Source organism: Sinocyclocheilus anshuiensis, unplaced genomic scaffold (genome assembly GCF_001515605.1).
Source record: "Sinocyclocheilus anshuiensis isolate Anshui unplaced genomic scaffold, SAMN03320099.WGS_v1.1 scaffold1143, whole genome shotgun sequence".
Classification (NCBI taxonomy): domain Eukaryota; kingdom Metazoa; phylum Chordata; class Actinopteri; order Cypriniformes; family Cyprinidae; genus Sinocyclocheilus; species Sinocyclocheilus anshuiensis.
The window spans coordinates 1,324,624-1,337,686 of record NW_015546123.1 but is presented as its reverse complement, the minus strand read 5'-3'; the positions used below and the strand labels follow the sequence as shown (position 1 = coordinate 1,337,686).

The window sequence follows — 13,063 nt, the reverse complement described above, 5'->3', positions numbered from 1 at the left end:
CTGGGTCAAAACAGCCCAATTGCTGGGTTTGTCCCTATTTTACCCAGCACTGGGTTGTATTTAACCCAGCATTTTTTAGGGTGTACCATCATGCAAAAATGGCATTTTAAATTTGTGTTTTCTGGGCCTGGAAAATGAAAAATAATTTAAGTTATGTAAACGTATTAAGCTTAAATTCTTAAGTCATGGAAATTTCTATAAAATATTTTTTTTCTAGTTATGCTCTGTTCTAAAATAAAGAGATTGTCCATTATTATTTTTTTATGTAAGACTATTTTGAGTGTCTGATAACCAATATCCAGAAACGTTTTTTAAATTGTTTTATTTTGGCTTGTGACACAATAATAGTAAATAATGAAATACAATGATCTATATTTATACAAAGTTGTTGATCTAAACAGTTCCCCCCCACCCCCTTAAACTTAACCTATGCGTTTCTCACTTGAAAAATAACAAACTTTAGTATTTTTGGGGAAACAACACATTAAATACACAAGTTACCTATGTGAACATGTATTCATAAAAAGTAGAGGGTTTAAAATTATTACTGGCCTATCTACTAAATTATTTCAAAGAGCTTGTGTACACTCTAAAAAATGCTGGGTTGTTTCAACCCAACTTTGGGTCAAATATGGACTAACCAAGCTGTTGGGTTAAATTTTTAAATGAAAATTTTAACCCAAAAGTTGGGTTAGTCCATATTTGACCCAAAGTTGGGTTGAAACAACCCAGCATTTTTTAGAGTGTAGAGTAAACTTCACTGAATTGTTTAAAACAGGTCACAAGTGGTCTGCAAGATTCACTGGTGAATCGGCCTGAATATAAATTAATCAGAATCCTTATTCAATAATCATGAATATTTAGAAACGTCCTGTAAGGTTATGAAAATTCATTGGCCTAAAAGTGTGGAACCCTGTGGTTACTTTAAATGAACCGCGCAATTGTCGTATGAACATTTTAATTGTTAAAACGATTAACATTTATTTAAATAAACTGTCATAATGGTTATCTCTGTACATCGAATAATCTAGATTTGAACCTATGTCTGCATGACAGTGAAAATGTAGGAACTTGATGTGCTTTGAAATGCGTGTTTTGAATAAACAAAATCAGGAAGTGGCATGATCTATTTGAACACAGAGGAAGTCTGAAAACTCGCACCCATTGCTTTTGTTCATAAGAATAGTCTCGGTTTTTATAATAAAATTCACTCTTTTCTGCTCAGCAGCAGACAAATACGCATAAGACAAGTGTATACAAGCGTACATAAACAGCCAAAGCCATGTATCTGTAATAATCACCGTCCATTACAATGAATAAACCTCAAAGTCAAGTGAAATGTGATCAAACGCCTTGTTTTCACAAAAACGTTGTGAAGTAAAAGTTTAATATCATTCATTTAAAATCTTTAAAATTGAGTTTAATTTATTATTGAGCTTTCTTTTAGTTTAGTTTCAGTCACTTTACACTCAGGCTGTCTTTATAGTAGACTCTCCCCTCACCTGTGTGCTGAAGGAAACACACTTTCTCTCGCGCCAGGTGTCAGGTTGCATATTGGAATGGAATTGCAACTTAATCCATGATTCTTACCTTAATTTCCAGTCAATTTAGTGAAAAGTAAATATAGGGAAACGCCGAAGAACACCCTGCTCAGCGGATCATTGTGAAGTGTGTCTACATTTTCCGGATTGGCCAATCAGAAGTGTTGCGTTTGACGCGCAGGTTGAGCTCGACTCGACTGAGGGAGCGCTAAACAAGCTCTGCCTACATCTATAAAAGGAATTGATTTCGAGAGAGGAAGCTGACTAGTTTTACTATGCATGTAGCGTTCTCTTTCTGTTTTGGATCTACCTATCTTTGCTTTCACTTATGATGTTTTGAGCTCAATGCACACTGAAAAACGCAAACGATACGATAGAAACGCGCGCATTAATAATGAAGCAACGTTGTGTAATGAAATTATCATGGAAATGCTCTAGTTCTTTTGCACGGTAGTGCTTTATGGGCAGTTCTCTATTTCAAAGCATGGTGACTAACGTGCCCCTGGCTTTTCAGTCAAGAAAAATATTTTAAATATTTAATTTAGTCCAATATAAAACATAAATAATAAATTTACATTTTAATAATAATAATAATAATAGCATCAAATAATATTATTCCATTAAAATAATAAACAAAATAGTAAAACACTTAGACTAGTAGACCTTAGTCAATGTAATAAACTAATAGATCTAACTTCAGGCTGATTTTCTGCATGGACATAAGTCATTAATACCAAAATAATTTCAAAGAATTATAGGATTATCATTGGTATTGTTATCAATGTTAAAACCTTAGTAAAAACTGCGTGAAAGCTTTTTACTATATATATATATATATATATATATACAGTATGTGTGTGTGTTAATGGTATTGATCTGACTAATGTATTTTTTTCATTCATTAAAAAAAGTTCAAAAGTCAGTGTCCTTTTCAGTTAGTATTAATGTTAATGAATACCATGAGCCTTTAGCAGAGAAAAGTAAGAAAATAAATCAAATAAGTCCTTTTTTTTTTTAAACGGACCCTGTATGTCAAATAACCCAGCTTGAAGTAAATAAATAAATAAACAAATAACATGGAGACTACATGGTTTCAACGTAAAGTCTTTATTTTAAGATTCACAGACTTGATAGCCAAGTTTGATTTTCTTTGTCTGAACTTACAGTGCAACAAACACAGAAGAAGAAAAAAAGGTACAAGAGAGTGGCAAAATTCATCCTAAATTTAACATTAGGACTGAATACAGTTTATTCACTTAAATGTGAAGTTGTCCTTTTAACTGTTTCCAGACTTTAATATGCTACAATATTAGCAACACAAGAATCCATGATCTGGAGTTGTGCTGTATTGAACATCTAAACAGATAGACGTGGTCCAACAGTGGGCTCATCACAGGGGTCTAAACAAAAGAGTCCAGGAATGGTGCGTCCACAACTTTATACTACAAATCTTCAAGTTGTGTTGTCTTGTTCATGGAGCAGAGATGTTCTTTGTGCTGAATTCCTGTTATTTATTCCTTAGTTAATATTTAATTGTAACATGACCCATAATAAAGGGTCCATCCCTCTCCATGCTGAAACACTTTAGCCCTATAAATGTCAAATACTATCATCATCAAATATAGTACAGGTGGCATTCATGAATACATCTTCTTTTGTTAAAGCAGCACTATGTAACTTTTGGCGCTCTAGCGGTTAATAAACAGAACTGCACACATCCCGCGGTGGAACATTCCAACCGGAGCTACTTCTCTACGTTTATGTCTATGGCGATTCACGCAGGTATGTGTTACTCCGCAGCGGTGACAACCCGACCAGGCTACAATAGTCCAAATATAAGTACTTATTATAAGTGTACCGTAGTGATTCGGAATAAGACAAAAACGCGGTTTGGAAGATGAATTCATGATGTACTCGCTCATTATATACATTTTGCAAATTTTGAACACAGAAAAAGTTACATAGTGCTGCTTTAATAGAATAATAGTTAAAAACCAAGAATGAATGCTGGTCTCCCTGATAGGGTAACGAGAAAAGAAGCAGCGTTAGTTCATTCTGAGTCATACCGAGTCAGTCACTCACTGCCGGGTCACCTCGCAGTTCATTTCAACTTAAAATGAACAAAACAAACCAAAAGAAATCACATTCCACACTCACTGTAAGCAAACAACTAAACTCCTCCTAAACATTTTTATACAAAGCCAACAACATTTGACCAGTCAGATCCATGTATGAGTGTGTGAATCTTCATAAATTATGCATGATTCATGAATAATAACCAGAGACCAGATGATGATCTAATAAAAGAATATTGACAAGGACACTTTCCCAGAGCTGAGGCATCGGTTTTGTCAGATTTGGCATTAAACGACAATGAGGAAGGAATGAAGCAGTCCCACACATGCAACCAAAGCCGTAACCACAATAGACACGGAAATGTTTGATTGATATGAGCTCTTCAGTGGTTCATTCTTAAATTATTACTGGTTCTATGTGGTAACGTCCTTGGATACAGCCACCATATGAACATACTGGCTAAACATACGGGTAGAAAGTGGTAGCATTACACTAGCAATTTTCTAGGGATGTTAATTGGTTTCCTACTCACTGAGGCATTCAGAATAAAGATGATTTCTGGCTTTTTTTCGCGAGCAATGCAAACCGAATGAATGCATATTTTGATTGTTTATTTATAGCAGATGAGATGTTCAAAACTTTACATTTTGGTTTTGATCCCTGACCAGAATCCCACTATGCTGGGAATTTCAACACTGGTATAGTATTTAAGTAACTTGTATTCTTGCTTCTACGCCTTCTAAAAATTCAAGAGATGATCTTTTTTTTCTTTTAAAACAGTACACTAAAATGTCAAGAGTCACACTGGCTCCATAAGCAAGCAGGGTTAACATACATTTGCACACTTGTACATTATACATACGCACATAAATATACACTTACATCTGTGCATATGTATGTACAAAGACACACTTAAAATGGACATACATATAATTCTATATGTGTACACATAAACAAAGTTACAGCATACATGTTAAGTGCTAGATTTCCAAGTATAGCTACTGCAAACCCAGTTTGGCATGCTGGGTTGCCATGGCTACGATAATACTGGTAGGCAGGATAACACAGATTATGAACAACACATAGTCTACACATTTCACCCTTGAGGATTAAGGGAGCATGGGTTTGATACTTCATGTTTTGTTTGTTTGGAGACCGTTTGGGTTTCAGCAGCTATGTACAGAGGCAATGCTCACAGTCCAGTTTGAGGCCAGAGAGAGCAGAGCTTGTGCTAGTTAGAGAGCCTCTCGCCTGCCGGTTATACGCTGTCAGTCTGACAGAATGTGCACGAAGGACATTGGGAAGACCCCTTTCCTTTCAGGCTGACCCTCTATGTGCCCAATCTGTAAAAAGGCAAGTTGATGAATGTGACAATCTGTCCTGACAATCTGCATTAACGATACTAGTAGCAACCGCACGGCACAGATTTACTTACCCACCACTCCTGGTCTTCCTCTCCTGTAACAATTATAACCTCCCCCTCCACAAAAGTCAACTCATCGTCATTATCCGCTTGACAATCGTAGATGGTTTTCACACGCCTTACTTTGTTCTTTCCCTGCACAGAGATGATCTCCAGTTATTAGTGTTACACCTGTTGATCTTTTTACAGTAAGCATTACTGTTTAAAATTTTGGGGTCAGTAGGATTTTTTTATGTTTCTGAAATAAGTCTCTTATGCTCACCAAGGCTGCATTCATTAAATTAAAAATACAGTAAAAACATGACGATGTGAAATATTATTAATATATAACAAATAACTGTATTCTATTTTGATATATTTAAAACAATACAATTTTTTTTATTTGTCCTTTCTGAATGAAAGTATTAATTTCTTTCAAAAAAAAAAGAAAAAAGACTGGTCTTAAAACTTTTGAACTGTGGTGTATATAAAACAAAATAAAAAAAATTATAAATAAATACTTTTATTATTATTATTTATGCTTTTAGCAGATGCTTTTATCCAAAGCGACTCACAGTGCATTCAGGCTATACATTTTTCACCAGTATGTGTGTTCCCTGGGAATCGAACCCACGACCTTTTGCACTGCTAACACAATGCTTATATATATAATATATATACATTTTTTATTAATTAATATATAAACTAATGCCTTCTTATTTATTTTTTAAGTTAAAAAGTGCACTTTTTAAGCTCAATTTTATGAATAAAAAAAGGTTATTTAGGTCTATTAGGTTAAAAATGATAAAACAATAGACATAGGTCATGAAATGAGTACAAAAAAGAATTTGCGCACTTCCTGGTTGTTAAAACTTAAACTTTCTGGGTCCACAGTACATAAATAAAATGTCTTTTCACTCACCACTGTGTTTATTTTCCGTGGCATCGGGACAGGCATCTCCACAGTTCCTGCAGGTGCACCATTAGTGTCCTCACTGGCCTGTCTTGGAGAGAGCTCCTCCTGCTGACTGGATGACTGCACCTCTGTCAGCTGGGGCTTTGGACTTGTTTCCTCCTGTGTTGTTTGCCTCTGTGGGGTCTCAGCTGCTGAAGACATCGTAGGCTTGGATGGGAGGTCAGAGAGCTGTGGCTTAGGAGGAAGATCCTTAAGCTGAGGTTTCGGGGGCAGGTCAGAAATCTGAGGTTTTGGAGGTAAATCCGACAATTGTGGTTTTGGGGGAAGATCAAATAGCTGCGGTTTAGGGGGAAGGTCTGAGATATGCGGTTTCTGCGGCACCTCCACAGGCTGGGAGCGTTCTGCAGGTTGTGGGATTTTAGGTGGCGGCTCAGTGGGTCTAGTTATTGTATCTGAAGCTCTGGTGGGAGGCGTGTCCTGGGCCTGTGGGGGTTTCTGCAGCACATCAGGACCGGACTTGTCCACTGAGGGGAGGTGGATTGTGTCAATCTTTCGTAGTGCCACTGAAAGAGTAAGACATCATGTGTAGGTCAACATAAAGTTAAAAATCAGAAATATATATAACCTGTAGCTAACGTCATGTGAAATGTACCTTTTTGAGGTAGTTTGGGAAGAACTCGTGGGCCAAATGTTGCTTTTGTGTTCATAGAAGTAGTGCTGAAATCAAAAAGGTCATGTGATTAATATCTCTATAACAGACTAGAAAAAACCTTCATGATGGATTTACAAAGATAACAAGAAAATTATAAACGCTAAATCTTAATGGTCTTTAAGATCGATTAGACATGCAGTAAAATGCCCAAATGATTATTGTGCGAAACAGGACTATTACATTTTAAAAATCACAAACTCTAGGTTTATACAAGAACATTGATGGTAAAGAATGAAAAGAGTCAGAAAACACGAAACAATGTGTGGTGCAGCACCTTTGCTGCTGCTGAATTCCCTCAAACTTATTGGCTGGGGATGTCCGATTTGCAGAAGGAGGAGTGGACTCACTTCCTATGAGGTTCAAAAGAGGGAAGAGGTTTAAAGCGGGTTTGAAGTTCCTGTATTTTATTAAGAGCTTTGGCCATGTCTTATACTCTTGCTTTTATGTGCATGTGATCTTCATTGATGTTACCGAGACATCTTAAAGATGATGCTTATTTTATGATGTTAAAATATTTTCTCCAATCCCAGCTTAATATGCCATGGCAACTATAAGAAAGTCATTTGCAGGTTGATTTTCTCAGAAAAAAATATAAAAGCCATAACTTTGTGGCACAGTCACATTGTCAGCTTGTTAGGGCTTCACAACCAGTCCAACAGAGCAAAATTAGCTCAACCAATGGAATGAGTTCGGGGGCGAACTATCTGTTTATCTGACCAATGGAAGATAAGGAGTGTTTGGGGAAACCTATTTGAAAATAGGCACTTTTCACGAATACAGTAGATTTTTGTGTCCCAAGACTTTTGTAAAAGCATTAATGTACTATTGGATTTGTTAAACACACTATTATCTAACACTAAATGAACCTAGCAAAATGTATTTGCGCACATTAAATGAGCCAAGTGTGATAACGTACCTAAACAATGTCATTTAAAAAAATTAATTAAAATGGTGATTGTAGCCTGTTCCATCTCAGAAGTCTTGACATTCTTGACCGTATTCAAAAATTAAAATGATAAAACTATGTTATAATTTTGACATTATTTCCTAAATTGATATTCAATCTAATTGTAATTATTGACAAATTTTAAACACCATTTTAATTGTAGTTATTATAAATTCTAGCTGGTGGAGATAATAGCACATGAATTACACACTTAAACAATTTAATAGCTAATATAATTGCAAAAATGCAACAGAACATGAACAAAATTAATTGTTCTTAAATCGCAAAGCTCAGAATCACAAAAGGAAAAGAAAGCAGGCATAAGCTGATTAATATGAATATTAAATGGGGATTAACCACTTTAACTCTCATTGTGGGGTGAGGAAAGAGAAAATACTGAAGAAAATGTAATGTTAAGCACTAATTGCATTAACATCCTTGGGTGTTTGACATGTCACGCTTCCACTCAGAAAGCTCTCAGTCTTTGATCATTAATACATACTCAAGAACAGGAGCCCTAAAACAATTAATCAGAGTATCACTTCATTGTAATGGCCATTAGAGGTCAGGCTCAGAATTCATACCCACCCATTTCACACCAACACCACCACCACTATCAGCACCAAAAAAGAATTTTGCTCTTTTCTGTCAGCCGAGGTGGTGACGCAATGTTGTTTCTGCAGTCACAAAACTGAGGTGTTGCCACCTGGACGCACCTTTGCTCTGCGGGCCCTGAAGTACGGGACTGGGGGGGTCTGAGAGGGTGCGCTTGTGTCCGGGAGGTGGAGGAGGCGCTCTCTTCTTAGACAGAGTGGAGCTGCCTCCTGCACTTGATTGCGATCCCAGTGGCAGGGAGGTGGGCGGTCCAGTGGACGGAGCTGAAAGAGTGACGAGATGACGTGATTGGTCGAGAAGCAAGTGAGGCCCGAGCGCACCGGAACACAAGAGCAAAGACAGCACTCCAATCATCATAGGAGGAGTACAAAGTCACCTCCATAAGCACAACCAAAATAACCAAAACAGCTAATGTTCATTTTTGGGTGAACTATTCCTTTAATATGGTACCAGAATGCAGGTGGCGGGCTGATATCCAATTAGTTGAAACAAAAGCCAAAGGTTGCACATTCCAGTTCAGTTTGCAAGCAAACAGTGGTTGTGGTGTGAGAGGATATTTCACAATCACTCACGATTAGCCTCCATTGATTGCACATTATACCTCCCCCGCAATTAAAGTTAATGCAAAGTCGTCAGGTACATGCAAACAAGGCATTCTATCATCATGCTTTACCTTTCCAGGCACCTGGCCTTCTCTTTTTTTATTTTCAGTGTCATGTATATTGAGTTTAAAGGCGTGTATACCTTTTGAAGTGGTCTTGCTGGCTATTGTGGGCCCCTCTGATACTGGAGATGCAGGTGTATCGGTGGAGGTGCTGTAGACAGGACTGGCAAAGGCTCCATAGGACAGTCGCTGTTTGTCCCTGTGTCCTAAATACCCCGGCAAAGACAGCTTCTCCTGAGGGGACACACTTGAGGAATGACAGAAGCTCTGAGGTCGGGGAGAACGCTCTTTCTTCACTGGACTGGGCTGGGGATGGAAAAATATTTATTTGAGACTAGTAAAACCTTGCTGTTACAACTGAATGCACTGGGTGGCGCTGTAGATATACAGTGTGCTTTCAGGCAAATCAAAATGTAGGAATATTTTGATTCTTACTGGTGTTTTCAGATCTCAATTCTCAAGGCATGGATCTCTGCAGACGAGGATCCACTTTTATGAAGCATTCAAATGTGATTTTGATTTTGTGATCAAATTTGAAGCACTTTGAGAAACTTGTTTGCTTATCAAATCATTTTCTTTGTCTGAGTGGGCAGAGAGCATTTTCCATTATGTGAAGTAAGAGCATTTATAACTTGGAAGTCACTTCCAGGTATTTTAACTGTACAAAAACATTCTGATATGCTGTTTGATACAGGAAAAAAGGTATTTGTTATCATATTTTAATTTATTATCATAATCACCAACACATTGATTTTTAATGCAAATAGAATTACCGTTTACTGCACTTTGTTATTCTTCTAGTTATTTACCTAATGCGGATAGACTAAGTATCCCATAGTTTTTATATGTGCATTATCCTAACAGTGGCAATATAATTCTCAAATTGTTTTCTATGTAAGTTCTGGGTAAGTCCGGCATTGTTTTGTGTCTTCATTTTTTTCTTAATACATAATACATTTTTTAAGAAAAGTGTACATTTTTAAATTAGCATAGTTTTAAACCATTATAAAAGATAACTTATTTTTACCATTATAACATCTTTTACCATTATGAAAGATAAAAGTTCTAACAAGATGTGAAGTTTCCAGCAAATAGCAATCAATCGAATAGAAAATGACTCATTATGCTCATGCTTATAATAGAGGGTGCATAAAGACGGATCTCTTAACTGACAGAGCAAAGTGGAACTCTACTATAGGGAGATATGGGACAAAACAAAAGGTAGGCACACAAACCTTGTCATCTAGGTCATCGTCACTCTCGTCGATCTCCTCCAGACGCAGATTCCACTCATACTCCACATGCACGTGAGGATTAAACCTCCCAGCTGCTGCCTCTGCCAGCTGCGCATCCAATCACAAACCATTAACTTAATACACTTCTCCTCTCTGATGTTAATGCAGAAAAGGCCATGTTTTGAGTAATTACATGACTGTATAGTGAAATTTCAGGTGGCTGTATGGCAAAATTCTTCCGTAATTAACACAGAAAAAGAACCATTGAATACAAAATTATCACACTCACTAGCTCTTCACACTGTGCATTTTTCAGTCGTCTGGCAATGTCCAAAGCAGTCTCCCCATTTTGATTTACTGAAATAAAACAAAGCACATTGGAAGAGCCTTGCTACTACTATGGTAATTAAATTATGAATAAATAACTTTTCTAAGATTTTTAGCAGTTATATTTTAGGGTTGGGAAAAATTACATATATTTAAATTGCGCAAGAAGCAAAAATCAAAGCCTCCAGGTTAGGTGTGATGACACCTGTATATTACTCAGTGCAAAGAATTTGAGGAATGAAACATGTCGGAGGATGAGCCTCCAAGCATTCAGATTGACATGCAGGTCCCAGAGGTCTGTATTTACAACTGATGTTTCTAGACATCTGCAGAAAATCCAGTTATCTCTGACAAATCATTTTATGACAAATTATATATGTTTGGGGTCAGTAAGATTTTTTTTTTTTTTTGATAGAAGAAAATACTTTTATTCAGCAAGGATGCATTCAATTCAGCTTTGCCATTACAGGAATACATTTCATTAAATTAGAAAACTGTTATTTTAAATTGTAGTAATATTTAACAATATTACAATTATATTACAACATTTTCAGACTACTGTTTATCATTTATTCACATTTATTCACAACAATTGCCAATTTTAAGTTGAAATAATCTTCAACAAATCAATCATTACACAAGGTCAAAATAATAAATATCATACTTAGCTCTGCCTTTATTTAAAAATAACTGCAGATGATGTCTCTCTTGAAACATCTTTGGGGAGATGCCTAACATAACCCACTTACCCAGGTCAATAGATGGTTTTCCCCTGAGCAGCAGTTTGAGACACTCTGGCTTCTCATATGTGCAGCAGTAATGGAGAGAAGCGTTTCCACTATCCGTCTGTCTGTCTGGAGTTCCACTGTACACACACAGATCCATATTTACCATCTTGCAGCTTAATTGTCTGCTAATGAGTGTCAGTGGACTAATGTGCACAACAGAATATTCTGTCCGATACCTGTTTTGGACAAGAAAGTCCACCAGGTGCAGCGAGGTCTGGTCTGATGTCCGCACAGCAAAATGCAGCGCTGTCTCTCCCGGGTCCTGTTGACAGTAATTCAGTCAGAATCAGGCCAAAGATTTTTTGGCAGTATTGGAATGTTTTAATCAAGTTTCAAGTTTGTAAATGCCTCCACTCATTGCAAAGGACACACACTTGACCTAGTGTTTTCAAATGAGTTGTTCGTGTCGATATTGGTCTTTCAGACCATTTTGCAGTATTTTTAACCTGGATTTATCAGTTCAACTTGTACCTATGGCTCGCACTGTTAAGTTTCATAGGTGGAAATCAATTGATCAGACAGAATATGCAATTGCTGTTGGCGCACCTCTTACTGAATTGGGCTCAATGTCCTTGGATGATGACATTTCACAGCTAAATAATGCGCTGGCTACTAATATGGATTTATTTGCTCCTCTCAAGGTCCATGAAATCAAGTATACCCGCTCTGCTATCTGGTATAACAACAGTCTTTGATTAAAGAAGACTGAGTGTCGAAAAATAGAGAGAAAGTGGCAGATTTCAAGCTTAACTAGCTACTATCTTGCTTGGAAGGACCTTCTTAGTGAATATAGAGCTGAAACTGAATCTGTCAGATCTGCTTACTTTGCATGTATCATTCAGGAACATCAACATTGTGACGAGTGGTCCGGGGCCGAGAGCCATGGGAACGAGCGAGGCCGGTGGCATAAATTATAATGAGCGACACCTGCGCCACTCACCAGTCTTGAGTCCCACAGAGGAGCACCGGAAGGATAAAAGGAGGAGTGACGACAGTGAAGAACATGAGAGGACCAGGCCTGGACTATTTATGTTGTTGTTTTATTATGTTGTATGTGGCAGTCGTCCGTGAGGGGCTGCCGCTTTTACTTTAGTTTTGTGTTTGTTTATTTGATTATTAAAGTTTTATGTTTAAATGTTCGCTGGTTCCCACCTCCTTCTTCCCGTAGCTACGAACATTGTTACAAACATAATCCTAGACATCTTTGACACATCAGCTGTGTCAAATCTTTTTTAGAATTCTTTACTGCTAAAATTGCTAATGTTCATAACCAGATTTCTGTGCTTTCCTCTCCTAACAGTTCTCATGCAGTTTTTTGGGTGCCCTGTCTTCAAATTTTGTGCAACCTTATTTTGCTTCACTTGTTATAGTGGTTTCAGGGTTGAAAGCCACCACTTGTATACTTGATCCCCTACTGGTTTGTTTAAGTCTTGTTTTGAGCATTTGTACCCAGCAGTGCTTAAAGGGTTAGTTCACCCAAAAATGAAAATTAGCCTTTGTTTTAGCCTCTGTTTTACTCACCCTCAAAGCATCCTAGGTGTGACTTTCTTCTTTCAGACGAATCCAATCGGAGTTATATTAAAAATTGTCCTGGCCCCTCCAAGCCTGTCAATGGGAGTAAGCGGTTGTTGGTTGTCAACAGTTCAGAAGACGTGAAATAAAGTGTGCGCATCCGTAATAAAACGTCCCTCACACGGCTCCGGGGGGTGAATAAAGGCCTCCTGAAGTGAATCCATGCATTTTTGTAAGATAAATATCCATATTTCATACGTAATAAACACTTTTTTCTCACTTCCGCTGACTGTGGTACGCGGAAGACATTCAGGCGGATGACGCAGGAC

The 13,063-nt window shown here is 37.3% G+C and overlaps 2 protein-coding genes across 6 annotated transcripts in view; both read right to left on the bottom strand.

The window, feature by feature from the left end:
* The window catches only part of LOC107701021 (protein FAM49B-like), a 22,029-nt gene extending 20,276 nt beyond the window's left edge, over positions 1-1,753 (bottom strand). The window contains exon 1 of one of the 2 annotated variants that reach the window (XM_016502923.1): positions 1,591-1,753. The gene's annotated coding sequence lies outside the window, so the exon portion shown is untranslated. The other variant, XM_016502924.1, reaches the window with a different exon arrangement.
* A 1,710-nt stretch (positions 1,754-3,463) lies between these two features.
* The window catches only part of LOC107701019 (arf-GAP with SH3 domain, ANK repeat and PH domain-containing protein 1-like), a 48,957-nt gene continuing 39,357 nt past the window's right edge, over positions 3,464-13,063 (bottom strand). For 2 of the 4 annotated variants that reach the window (XM_016502919.1, XM_016502920.1), the window contains 11 exons: positions 11,399-11,484; positions 11,184-11,299; positions 10,397-10,464; positions 10,108-10,215; positions 8,953-9,178; positions 8,310-8,471; positions 6,922-6,997; positions 6,588-6,652; positions 5,942-6,498; positions 5,053-5,175; positions 3,464-4,960 (listed from right to left, as the gene is read on the bottom strand). In XM_016502919.1, coding sequence (XP_016358405.1) covers positions 4,886-4,960; positions 5,053-5,175; positions 5,942-6,498; positions 6,588-6,652; positions 6,922-6,997; positions 8,310-8,471; positions 8,953-9,178; positions 10,108-10,215; positions 10,397-10,464; positions 11,184-11,299; positions 11,399-11,484 — 1,662 coding nt within the window. In that variant the 3' untranslated portion in view covers positions 3,464-4,885. The remainder of the gene's footprint in view (positions 4,961-5,052; positions 5,176-5,941; positions 6,499-6,587; positions 6,653-6,921; positions 6,998-8,309; positions 8,472-8,952; positions 9,179-10,107; positions 10,216-10,396; positions 10,465-11,183; positions 11,300-11,398; positions 11,485-13,063) is intronic. The other 2 variants (XM_016502921.1, XM_016502922.1) reach the window with 1 other exon arrangement.